This window comes from Diospyros lotus, chromosome 14, assembly GCF_014633365.1.
Source record: "Diospyros lotus cultivar Yz01 chromosome 14, ASM1463336v1, whole genome shotgun sequence".
Lineage (NCBI taxonomy): Eukaryota > Viridiplantae > Streptophyta > Magnoliopsida > Ericales > Ebenaceae > Diospyros > Diospyros lotus.
In genome coordinates this window covers 5,505,946-5,519,769 of record NC_068351.1, presented here as the reverse complement: position 1 = coordinate 5,519,769, position 13,824 = coordinate 5,505,946, and the positions used below count along the sequence as shown (strand labels likewise).

At 40.5% G+C, this 13,824-nt stretch overlaps 1 protein-coding gene across 1 annotated transcript; it reads right to left on the bottom strand.

The window, feature by feature from the left end:
- Positions 1-7,092: 7,092 nt before the first annotated feature.
- On the bottom strand, positions 7,093-7,737 carry LOC127790154 (uncharacterized). The gene has a single exon (XM_052319449.1). It carries the CDS (start codon positions 7,735-7,737, stop codon positions 7,093-7,095), a length of 645 nt encoding a protein of 214 aa, XP_052175409.1.
- Between the last annotated feature and the right edge of the window lie 6,087 nt (positions 7,738-13,824).

The following is a 13,824-nucleotide window of genomic DNA, read 5'->3' as shown; positions in this document are numbered from 1 at the left end:
CATCTTGCTTTGTGAACAAATACTTCAGAGTAGCGTGATCAGTAAAAATGATCACTAGTGACCCTACGAGGTAAGATCGGAACTTGTCCAGGGCAAAGACAACTGCTAGTAACTCTTTCTCTATAGTGGTGTAATTCTTTTGTACCTCATTAAGAGTTTTGCTAGCATAGTATATCACATGAGGTTTCTTATCCTTCATATGCCCTAACACAGCTCCTAACGCGTAATCACTAGCATCACACATAAGTTCAAATGTGAGGGACCAATCAGGGGACTGAATGATAGGTGCAGAAACAAGTGATTTCTTCAACTTCTCAAAAGCAACTTCACACTCACCGTTCCACTCAAAAGGTATGTCAAAAGCTAAGAGGCGGCATAAAGGTCTGGTTATGGCACTAAATGAAGCGATAAATCGCCTATAAAAACCAGCATGGCCAAGAAAAGACCTAACCTCTCTCACATTCCTTGGGGCGGGTAATTTTTGAATTGACTCAACCTTGGACTCATCAACCTCAATACCCCTGGAAGAAACAATATGTCCCAAGACACTTCCTTGAGTAACCATGAAATGACACTTCTCCCAATTTAGCACTAAATTTGTTTCTTTGCACCGGACCAGAATTTTCTCCAAATTTTTTAGACAACTCTCAAAACTGTCTCCATACACTGAGAAGTCATCCATAAAGACTTCTATCACATTCTCAACCAATTTACTGAAAATACTCATCATGCATCTTTGAAAGGTTGCAGGGGCATTGCACAGACCAAGTGGCATTCGTCTGTAAGCAAATGTCCCAAATGGACATGTGAACGTGGTTTTCTCCTGATCCTCTAAGGCAGTTTCAATCTGATTATACCCGAAATACCCATCTAAGAAGCAGTAGAAGGCATGTCCCGCTATTCTCTCTAACACCTGATCCAAAAATGGGAGCGAAAAATGATCATTCCTAGTCACAGAGTTGAGCTTCTTGTAATCTATGCACATCCGCCATCCAGTCTAGATGCGTGTAGGAATGAGCTCATTGTTCTCGTTTTCTATCACAGTGACTCCTGACTTCTTAGGTACGACTTGAGTTGGGCTAACCCGTTTGGAATCAGATATAAGGTAGATGATGCCAGCATCTAAGAGCTTCAACACCTCCCCCCTAACCACTTCTTTCATGTTTGGGTTTAACCTTCTCTGCATCTGTCTCACCGGCTTTGCATCTTCTTCCAAGAAAATTTTGTGGGTACAAATTAAGGGACTAATGTCATGCAGGTCTTCTATACTCCAACCTAGAACTTTCTTGTGTACCTTTAACAGATTCAGCAATTGTTCCTCCTGTTGAGGATTCAGACTTGATGAGATCACTATCGGAAAATATTCTCCTTCACCTAGGAATGCATACTTAAGGTTGTTTGGCAATGGTTTCCTTTCAGGTGTGGGTGAGCAGCTTAAGACAGATTCAATTCTCTCTCGAGAGCAATCTTGCTGCTCCAAAAATTCCTCTAACTCAAAATTTTCCTGAGAAAATTCACAGTTAATGTACTCCTCACTCAATGTCTGTGTCAGATCGACTTCTTCAGTCTCATTCTCCACATCAGGTTGTTTGGAAACCCTAAAAATGTTTGTTTCCAATGTCATATTTCCAAATGATAATTTCAAGATTCCATTCCTACAGTTGATAATGGCATTTGATGTGGCAAGGAATAGTCGACCTAAGATGACTGGCACAGGAGGCTGAGGCCCCTGATGCGGCTGGGTGTCCAAAACGATGAAGTCCACTGGAAAGTAGAACTTATCGATTTGTACTAGAACATCTTCCACAATTCCTCGTGGAACTTTGACTGATCGATCAGCCAGCTGAAGGGTCACTCTAGTGGGTTTTAGCTCACCTAATCCCAATTGTTGATACACACTGTATGGCAACAAATTGTTACTAGCTCCCAAATCCAAGAGTGCCTGATCAACCTTTTGACTTCCTATGATGCATAAAATGGTTGGACAGCCTGGGTCTTTGTATTTGGGGGGAGTTTTCAATTTGGCGCTGACTTGTTCGGTCAGGAATGCCTTTTCATGCACATTTGTTTTCTTTTGACAATGCACAGATCTTTCAAAAATTTTGCATATGAAGGTGTTTGTTTGATTGCATTCAACAGCGGGATGTTAATTCTCACTTGCTTAAACACTTCATATATATCTGCATTTTGTTGCTCTTTTTTCAAATGATTCAACCTTTGTGGAAAAGGTGGTTTGGGCCTGTATTGAATTTCTTTCCCATCTTCTTTTTGTTTTTCATTTTTTTTCATTTTTTTCCACGGTGGATTCATGATCTTTTGGTTCTTTCTTTTTATCAACAGGTTGGTTTATCCTAGGATCAGTAGGTTTCTCAATTATTCTTCCACTTCTTAAGGCAGTCACTGCTTGCACTTGTTCATGAGTGTTGGTTTCACTATTTGAAGCTTTTACCTGGTTGGTTTGCCTAATTGGGTTAGGATTAGTTTGGGATGGAAACCTTCCGGGTTCTCTCACACTTAATGTTTGTGTTATCTTGGTCAACTGGCTTCTAATGTCTTCTATGGCTCTGTTTGTTTGGTCTTGATTTTTGACAAGCTGAGCAACCTGATTGTTGATACCTGTTTGACTTTGGTGAACTGGTGCAAGGTATCTTCCAAAGATCTCATATGAGGAGGTTGGTAAGTATTGGATGAAGAACCTTGATTTTGTTGGAAGGTGTGTTGTTGTGCAGGGAATGGAGGTTGAGAATGATTTTCAGAATCATTTCTCCAAGAAAAATTGGGGCGATTTCTATTATTGGGATGGTATGAATTATAGTTTTGATTATTCCCATAATAGGCTCCACTCTGATTTTGATTTTGTCTCCCCTCAAAGTTGTGTAAATGATTGTTATTATTTTGCCCATACAATACCTCCTTAAAAGCAGGTAGGGTAGGACATTCTTCAGTTAAATGATCTGTTGCATCACACACAGCACACTTTACTTCCACTTGATTAACAGATTGCACCTTTTTGGGTTGAATGTTTTCAACTTTCTTTGTTAAAGCAGTTAGTCTTGCATTTAAATCGTCACTCTCACTCAGTTGGTATCTCCCCCTAGGTTGTGGATTTTCTCTTGAATCAAGAGCAGATGTTGGACCAACTTCCCAGTTCCTTGTATTCTCAGCCAATGTATCAAAGAAGTGAAAAGCTTCTTCTGGAGTCTTCTCATAGAATTCTCCATTGCACATTGTAGAAACTAGCATTTTCAATTGGAGAGTGAGTGAATCATAAAAGAAACTGACCACTCTCCATTGCTCAAAAGCATGGTGTGGACAAGTGTGGAGAAGGTCTTTAAACCTTTCCGATGCTTGAGCAAAATTCTCATTTGGTTTACAGGCAAAGTTCATGATTTGTCTTTGGAGAGTAGCAGTTCTATTAGCAGGGAAGTATTTTTTTAAGAAAGTTGCTTGCATTTCTCTCAAAGTTCCTATAGATCTAGGTGGAAGAGTGCTTAACCACATTTTTGCCTTATCTTTCAGTGAGAATGGAAAGAGTTTTAATCTTATGACATCCTCATTTGCTATATGGTCCATGCAAAGCTACATACTTTCTCAAATTCTTTCATATGAGTATATGGATTGTAACGCCCCGTTTTCCCACAACGAGCGTTAACTCGAGATTTCGAGAATATATATATATATATATATATTTTTTTTCAACATCGAACACACAACATAAGTCTCTCAATACATATACCTTCATCATAATCATTTCCCGTCAATCCCGATCGTACCTTCTTAGCATATCAAAATTTAATAATAAACTAAGACATGTATCAACAATCACATCAGCGGAAGCAAGATCGAAACCTCAATGATATATAACCGACAATTCCTTTACAATAACCAAATCGATGTTTCACATGAAAATATCAAAATATTACATAACCTCTGAACATCGTAATCATGGACAAAACCTACGAAAACTAAACATAGCCGCTACATCTCGATGATATTCTTTCCCTTGGCGCCACCGCTTTCACCTGGAACGTTTGAATATTCCAGGGACATAGTCCAAATTAGATGCTGAATCATCTAAGTGAGAGTTCAAAAACGTTTTTATGCAGATATGAAAAATCATATACAAAATCGATAAATCCCGACATGCACTAGCCTAAGAGAATCCCACATAGCACTTAACCCTAATCGGGAAAAATGCAATCTCTCTAAAGGCGACACGACCACTTCGGCTCATTGGCAAAACAATCATGCTTAAGAGGGACAACCTCAACATATGAACCCGGGAATCACCCCATTGTCATTGTTAGGCTTTACGCTCCAACTCAAAAGCATTCCAAAACCCAACGCAACCCTAGCACCAAGAGTGTCACATCAGCACTATCCTCGGAATCGACTTCACCTCGGCATTAATGCTATTGCTCAAAGGATCCTGGGGTGGTGTCCACTCGCAGCCCCGCCACTTGAGCCAACAACCGGGGTGGTGTCCACTCTCAGCCCCGCCACTTGGGTCCCGTAGGGTGAAGTCCGTCTCAGCCCCGTCCCAAGTGGGTCACCTAGCACTAATCCTAGGTACGCATCCCGAGTGCTGTCACTCTGGGCTACGTCACAAGTTACCAACCCACGTCCCACATGGACGACAGAAAACAAGCCAATGCCGAAAAATCATAACATGCATAAAAATCAACATCTCAATGTATGCAATTTACTGTACGAAATTCATTGCATGTGTAAATAACTGTTTAGACAACCATAATACACCAAGCCATAGGGATGAACATTTCCAGTAAACCATTCACATGTCGCTTAAAATCCTTTTCGGGCAGAACCACTCACAAGTCAAAACAAAGTTGGGGGCGAACACACACCTTTGGGCGCAATTCGAATTCTTCTTGAAAAGCGCAGTTTGCCTCGATTTGCGTGCCTGTCTCGATTTGGGTGCCTTCTTCGAACTTCGTACGAGTCACTTCGTCTCAACCCTCAAGGCACCCGAATCATCACATTTATCCAACAATTATAATTTTCCTTAATTTTCTCACAATTTTCCTATTTTTCTCCCATTTTCTTTTCTAATAATCCAAAATAAATATCTATACGACTATTTTCTCAAATATTTTTACATAATAATTCATAAAAAATTATTTATAAGCCTTTGGGATTTTCTGGAAATTTTTCAGATTTTTCTCCTATTTTCTAAAATTTTCATAATTACTTTTCCTTGAGAAAATTTATTTCTCATCGATTTACTTCGAATATACTTCAAGAAAAATCACCAAAACTCATAAAATAAATTCCCTATACTTCTGGAATTTTTTCAGAAGTTTCTAAAAATTCCTCCTATTTATTTTCTATTTACATTTCCTTTCAAAAATCAAAATTAATTATTTTATCAACAAATTTCCAAGATAAAAATTCACCAAATTAAACTATTCATCTTTCTAGAATTTATGGATATTTTTCCAGAATTCTAATTCCTTTAATTCTATTTTTTATCGAATTTTCTATATTTTCAGTATTTAAAAAAACATAAAAATACATCCGGTCATCTTCTCCGGCGACGGCACACCGGAAAATTGAAGCGACGACACCAGGCTGTTCCTCTCCCTTAGTCGATCCCAATGGTACCGATATTGCTCGGAAAAGACCACCGGAAGCCTTCCGATTTGGCCAAAAACAGTCGGCCGAAGCTATCCCGCCACCGAACTCCGGCGAATCAAATTGACCCTCGATTCGAACTCCGATTGGCACGAAATTTTTCAGATCAGTTACCCATCACCTTGCGAACAAAAGCCCCTTATTAGATCGCTTGATCGATCACTCTACAACCCGATTTCATCTTCACTCGATATATGTATATATATATACACGGCCAAATGCAAAAAACACCTCTACACCGCTCCAAAAATTCTGAAATTCTCCAGAAATGATCATCTTCCCTCAAGGATCAAAAGCCCCTTATTGGTTTCCCTCGATTCGCTCTCAAACTTGAGCGATTTGTTGCTTCATTTTCGGCCAAAAACCCTTGATATTTATAGGCTAAATTCGACCCCCACGTGGCCGATTTCCGGCCAAATCTTTCCCCACACGCTTCCTAGACTACCCTAGGCCATGCCTTAACGAGATTTGCTACCCAAATCTCCCCATTTTCCGGCCGAATCGGCGGCCAAATCTGCCATGCTTTGGCAGATTTTCAAAAATTGCGATTTGGCCCCCTTTGAATTTCCTTTTACATTTTGGCCCTTATTCTCAAGCCCCTTAATTATCCAACTATACCACTAAGACCCACAAGATTAGAACTTCTCATTTCTCCCTTGAAATTTTCAAAAATTTACCGTTTTGACCTCCCTCGGGCATTTTTAGAAAATTACACTTAGGCCCGACTGATTTATTTGACCTCAAATCCACTTGATTCAACCTGAAACCTCTTAAGGGTTGTTCTATACATCGAATACTAGTCCTTGACACTCTCCGTTGACTTTTTGGACGTCGTTTACAGCAATTCGATAATACGACCTAATTGGCAGCTGTATTTTTGCTGTACCGAAAACTGTTCCCGATCTCATTTCTTTCATCACTAAAAATAATAATTTTAATTGCTCTTCGATACTATACCATTTTCCTTGGCTATATAGAGTTCAAGGTACTCCCTCTGATTAATTTGATCGTCCAAAGCTGTGTTAGTGTGCCCTATAGTCTTATTTTTTTTCCCCAAAATTCCAATTATGCCCTTTATCAAACATCATTTTTATCCTCAAAATTATTCTCGGGTGTTACATCCTCCCCCCTTAAAGAAATTTGGTCCTCGAAATTTGGTCCGTGATACTTGCTAATGACTCTTAATTGAAATGTCCTAAGTACCACTCATTATCCTTAGCAATTATTCATTGCTTATATCTCCTTATGATCCGAGCTTACCAGACATGTTTTTATTTTCCAGAATATCCCGTTGTAGCTTTGAACAGGCAGTTACACGAGTCCCAAAATAATTCTTAACACTTATTATTATTTCCAACTGTGTCCTCGAAATACATTTCATTGACTCCCAACCGACTCTAATGCTAATGCCATGATGACACAGAAATTGATAACATTGAATTAGCTCTGCATATCTTTGGTCATTGTCGGATGGGTTTCTTCGTCATCTCTTGCCAAGCCAGGGTAAACCTCTTCATTTTCTCTTGTTAGGCAAAAGACTCGTCCGGTACGAGGTCCTGGCGTCATGGTTATCTTCCCGGGTTGATCCATCTTCTGTCTCTTCGGACATTCACTAGCGTAGTGACCGGGTTGATTGCACGAGTAGCATGTGATCCTCGTTCGATTCCCAGTTGGAGGTACATCTTTCTTCTTAGGGCAGTCCTTTTCCTTGTGTCCTTTTTCGCTGCACGAAAAACACGTGATATGCCCTTGAGAACAATTTATTCCTGGGTGTTCTTTATTGCATCGGGGACACGGCTTGCTATCTTTGAAATTTTTTCCTCCTGTCTTATGCTCCGTGCCTTTCGAATCTCTTTTCTTTTCATCAGATCTTATCAATCCTACATGCAGTAGGTTCATCTCGGTGGTCAGAGCCCTGTCCAGTGCCTCGTTGTAAGTGTTGATGGTACATGAGCTGAGGGCTTGTTGTAGATCTACTTTTAATCCACTCACAAATTTCTGTGCCTTCTGCCTTTCATCAGCTTCGTACATAGGCACGTATCTGATTAGTTGGGTAAACTTGACATCGTATTGGGTTACTGACATTTCGTCAGTCTGCTTTAAGTTCATGAATTCCCAAGTTCTCTCTTCCTTCCAGCTTTGGGGAAAGTACTTAGCATTGAAAACTTCCTTAAATGCTTCCCAGGTTATCGCCTGAGCTTGTCTCGGCCTTAGATCCTATGCTGCCTGCCTGGGTGTCCTTTGTAGGGCTCGTTGGGCTGATTGCCACCATCGTGCAGCCTCTTCCTCGAGCATGAATGTAACGCAGTTAACCTTCTCTTCGCCACTGCACTGCAGATGTTGGAGCAGCTTCTCAGTTTGCTCTATCCAGTACTCGGCTGCACTAGGGTCATCTCCCGCTTTTCCTCTAAACACCGGGGGTCTTTGCCGGCGATACTGATCCAGCACATGGGGGGTGTGCCTTAGTGGCTCGTTCCTTGTTACACGTGTCAGCACGCCCTCTAAGATTCGCTCTATTCGATCAAGCCTACTTTCACTAGGACCTGATCGCTCTTCTTGTCGTCTACTGCTCGTGGCGCGATTCGTCGAACGACTACGGTGATTACTCGTAGCAGAGTTTGCAGAGCAACTATGGCGACTGTTTGTGGCGCGACTCACTGAGCGACCACGATGACTGCTACTACTGTTTTCCTCATCTTGCTCATTGAGATCCAGGATTCTTCGAGTCCTCTCCATCTGGAAAAGAAAACATCAACACTTGAACCATAATGATTCTAATACTCGAATGCTCGATAAATACCAAATCATTCTAATATTTGAATCTTAATGATTCATATCACTTACTTACAAACCTAACTTGATAGCTAGATTACGTCACGTCAGACTAACCGTTACTGACTCAATCATTCTCTATTTCCACTAGTACCCCTGAGTCTCCAATCGGGGTTTTTTGCTAATTCGCTCTGATACCAAATGTAACGCCCCGTTTTCCCACAACGAGCATTAACTCGAGATTTCGGGAATATATATATATATATATTTTTTTTCAACATCGAACACACAACATAAGTCTCTCAATACATATACCTTCATCATAATCATTTCCCGTCAATCCCGATCGTACCTTCTTAGCATATCAAAATTTAATAATAAACTAAGACAGGTATCAACAATCACATCAGCGGAAGCAAGATCGAAACCTCAATGATATATAACCGACAATTCCTTTACAATAACCAAATCGATGTTTCACATGAAAATATCAAAATATTACATAACCTTTGAACATCGTAATCATGGACAAAACCTACGAAAACTAAACATAGCCGCTACATCTCGATGATATTCTTTCCCTTGGCGCCACCGCTTTCACCTGGAACGTTTGAATATTCCAGGGACATAGTCCAAATTAGATGCTGAATCATCTAAGTGAGAGTTCAAAAACATTTTCATGCAGATATGAAAAATCATATACAAAATCGATAAATCCCGACATGCACCAGCCTAAGAGAATCCCACATAGCACTTAACCCTAACCAGGAAAAATGCAATCTCTCTAAAGGCGACACGACCACTTCGGCTCATTGGCAAAACAATCATGCTTAAGAGGGACAACCTCAACATATGAACCCGGGAATCAACCCATTGTCATTGTTAGGCTTTACGCTCCAACTCAAAAGCATTCCAAAACCCAACGCAACCCTAGCACCAAGAGTGTCACATCAGCACTATCCTCGGAATCGACGTCACCTCGGCATTAATGCTATTGCTCAAAGGATCCTGGGGTGGTGTCCACTCGCAGCCCCGCCACTTGAGCCAACAACCGGGGTGGTGTCCACTCTCAGCCCCGCCACTTGGGTCCCGTAGGGTGAAGTCCGTCTCAGCCCCGTCCCAAGTGGGTCACTTAGCATTAATCCTAGGTACGCATCCCGAGTGCTGTCACTCTGGGCTACGTCACAAGTTACCAACCCACGTCCCACATGGACGACAGAAAACAAGCCAATGCCGAAAAATCATAACATGCATAAAAATCAACATCTCAATGTATGCAATTTACTGTACGAAATTCATTGCATGTGTAAATAACTGTTTGGACAATCATAATACACCAAGCCATAGGGATGAACATTCCCAGTAAACCATTCACATGTCGCTTAAAATCCTTTTCGGGTAGAACCACTCACAAGTCAAAACAAAGTTGGGGGCGAACACTCACCTTTGGGCGTAATTCGAATTCTTCTTGAAAAGCGCGGTTTGCCTCGATTTGCGTGCCTGTCTCGATTTGCGTGCCTTCTTCGAACTTCGCACGAGTCACTTCGTCTCAACCCTCAAGGCACCCGAATCATCACATTTATCCAACAATTATAATTTTCCTTAATTTTCTCACAATTTTCCTATTTTTCTCCCATTTTCTTTTCTAATAATCCAAAATAAATATCTATACGACTATTTTCTCAAATATTTTTACATAATAATTCATAAAAAAATATTTATAAGCCTCTGGGATTTTCTGGAAATTTTCCAGATTTTTCTCCTATTTTCTCAAATTTCCATAATTACTTTTCCTTGAGAAAATTTATTTCTCATCGATTTACTTCGAATATACTTTAATAAAAATAACCAAAACTCATCAAATAAATTCCTTATACTTCTGGAATTTTTTCAGAATTTTATAAAAATTCCTCCTATTTATTTTCTATTTACATTTCCTTTCAAAAATCAAAATTAATTATTTTCTCAAGAAATTTCCAAGATAAAAATTCACCAAATTAAACTATTCATCTTTCTAGAATTTCTGGATATTTTCAAGAATTTTAATTCCTTTAATTCTATTTTTTATCGAATTTTCTATATTTTCAGTATTTAAAAAAACATAAAAATACATCCGGTCATCTTCTCTGGCGACGGCACACCGGAAAATTGAAGCGACGACACCAGGCTGTTCCTCTCCCTTAGTCGATCCCAATGGTACCAATATTGCTCGGAAAAGACCACCGGAAGCCTTCCGATTTGGCCAAAAACAGTCGGCCGAAGCTATCCCGCCACCGAACTCCGGCGAATCAAATTGACCCTCGATTCGAACTCCGATTGGCACGAAATTTTCCAGATTAGTTACCCATCACCTTGCGAACAAAAACCCCTTATTAGATCGCTCGATCGATCACTCTACAACCCGATTTCATCTTCACTCGATATATATATATATACACGGCCAAATGCAAAAAACACCTCTACACCGCTCCAAAAATTCTGAAATTCTCCAGAAATGATCCTCTTCCCTCAAGGATCAAAAGCCCCTTATTGGTTTCCCTCGATTCGCTCTCAAACTTGAGCGATTTGTTGCTTCATTTTCGGCCAAAACCCCTTGATATTTATAGGCTAAATTCGACCCCCACGTGGCTGATTTCCGGCCAAATCTTTCCCCACACGCTTCCTAGACTACCCTAGGCCATGCCCTAACGAGATTTTCTGCCCAAATCTCCCCATTTTTCGGCCGAATCGGCGGCCAAATCTGCCATGCTTTGGCAGATTTTCAAAAATTGCGATTTGGCCCTCTTTGAATTTCCTTTTACATTTTGGCCCTTATTCTCAAGCCCCTTAATTATCCAACTATACCACTAAGACCCACAATATTAGAACTTCTCATTTCTCCCTTGAAATTTTCAAAAATTTACCGTTTTGACCTCCCTCGGGCATTTTTAGAAAATTACACTTAGGCCCGATTGATTTATTTGACCTCAAATCCACTCGATTCAACCTGAAACCTCTTAAGGGTTGTTCTATACATCGAATAATAGTCCTTGACACTCTCCGTTGACTTTTTGGACGTCGTTTACAGCAATTCGATAATACGACCTAATTGGCAGCTGTATTTTTGCTGTATCGAAAACTGTTCCCGATCTCATTTCTTTCATCACTAAAAATAATAATTTTAATTGCTCTTCGATACTATACCATTTTCCTTGGCTATATAGAGTCCAAGGTACTCCCTCTGATTAATTTGATCGTCCAAAGCTGTGTTAGTGTGCCCTATAGTCTTATTTTTTTTCCCCAAAATTCCAATTATGCCCTTTATCAAACATCATTTTTATCCTCAAAATTATTCTCGAGTGTTACATGGATTTTTAAAATTTATGCCATGAAAAGTTGGCAACTGTAATACCTCATGTTTGTATAAGGTTGCCACGTAATTTTAATAAGTTTAGAATACCGAAAATTGGATTTTATAGCAATTTTAGGTATCGAATCAACTGCAGGGAATGCCTCGGAGTGAAATTGTCTAAGAAAAATGATATGGTCTCGATATGCGTTCTAATTTAGGATTTATGGTATCAAAAGAAGTCAGATCGGGAACAATTTTCAGTACAGCTAAAATACAGCTGCCATTTAGGCTGAAAACCGAATCGTGGTAGGAGACTCCCGAAAAATCAATGGAACCCTAGGGGGGCTCCGATTTTGCGTAACGAGCAACCCTTTAGTGGTTTCGGAATGAAACAATAGCCCGGTGAGGACACTGGGGTGAATCATCCTTTTAACTAAGTTTTGAGTTATTAATTTTGGAATTTCGGTATTGTAATGCAAATTAATTTGAGGTTTAAGGCCGTAGTTGCAATTAGGGAATTGCACTAGTGTAATAGGGATAAAAATTGGGGTTTAATATATAATTTTTAAATTAATTATGCAATTTTTATATATATTAAAATAGTATATAATTATATATATGCATGTGCGTAGCAGCAGGCACCTCTGCAAATCCATGGCAGCCAGTTGAGTGCGTCAGACGCAATGGAGTGTGGCCACAGAGCAGTCGAGCGCCTATAAATAAGCATGAAGCTTGGCAAATGAGGAGCAGGAGGGAGATCGAAAGAGAGAGTTGAGGAAGAGGGGAAGCTTGGGCTGAGCATGGCAGAGAAAGAGAGAGTTGTGCGAGAGAGGGAGGTCGGCCGGGGGCAGCCGGAAGCAGCTACAGCGAGTGGACAGCCACCATGGCCGCAAGCCGCGACCATGGCAGCGCATGCGGAGGTCGGCCAGCAGCTGGGGCGAGGTCCAGCAAGCTCAGGCGATGTCAGCGAGGTTAGGAGAGTTCGTTGGAGGCTGGAGCATCGACCGAAGTGGCCAAAGGCGGCCAAGCCAGCCGCATGGCAGCGACGGCCATGGTAGCCGCTGCAAGCAACAGCGGTAGGGGCAGTACGCGGGTGCTGTAACGCGCGGAGAAGGCTGCGGCGGAGGGCATGGCGCTGGCGGCGGCGGCGGCGAGCTGAAGCTGAGCGTTGCAGGTGTTCGCGCGGGAAGCAGGGGAGAGAGGAAGAAGAAGAGGAGAAGAAAAAAAAAGGAAAAAGAAAAAGGAAAGAAAATGAAGAAAAAGAAGAAAAATAGGAAAAAAATTAGAAAAAATTTCAGGAAAATTCTGAAAAATAGGATTTGGGGATTTAGTAATTTTTCGAAGATTTTGGAAAGAAATATGGTTTGGGCACGCGTTTCGGGAATATGGCACCCATACCGAGAAAGCCGGAGAAGCTAAGTCAAGGTAAGTAAAATTCTCTAGAAAATTCCAAAAATTCAAGAATATTATTTTATGAATTTTCGTAGTGAAATATTTGAGAAAATATTTTAGAAATATTTAATCTGGATTTATTGAGGAAAATAGGAAGAAATAGAGAAAAAATTATAGAAAATGCCAGAAATTATGGAAAAATAGAATTTAATATTTATTTAAATAATTATGGTGATTAAGATGCTTTGAGGAATAAGTTGAAGTGACTTGTAAAATTTTGAGGTTGACACGCAAATCGAGGCGATACATGAGGCAAGGCACGGATATCTAGGTAGCCTGATAAGCTCTAGAAAGTAAGTGGTACTTCCCAATTTAAGTTAGTTTATGGAAAATACTTGGTTTGTAAGTGATTTATGTTCCTCGAAAATGTTTTCATTATATTGACATGCCCTGATATGTATCCATCACGTAGACTGCATACATGACTATGAAATGCATAAATACACATTGATATCATCGATCACGCGCATTTGTGGCCGTAGGGAGTACGAACTGGTACCGTTGCTTTACCAAGGGTGCACCCATACACCTCGGCCTCGAAAGATGTGGCCGCAAAAATGGTAGGTAGCATGAGGGGTGCAGTTGACACCTACGATAAAAGACATTGCATACACACA

Coding starts and splice junctions, on each gene's coding strand:
- LOC127790154 (XM_052319449.1), bottom strand. CDS start 7,737: ATGTCAGTAACCCAATACGATGTCAAGTTTACCCAACTAATCAGATAC.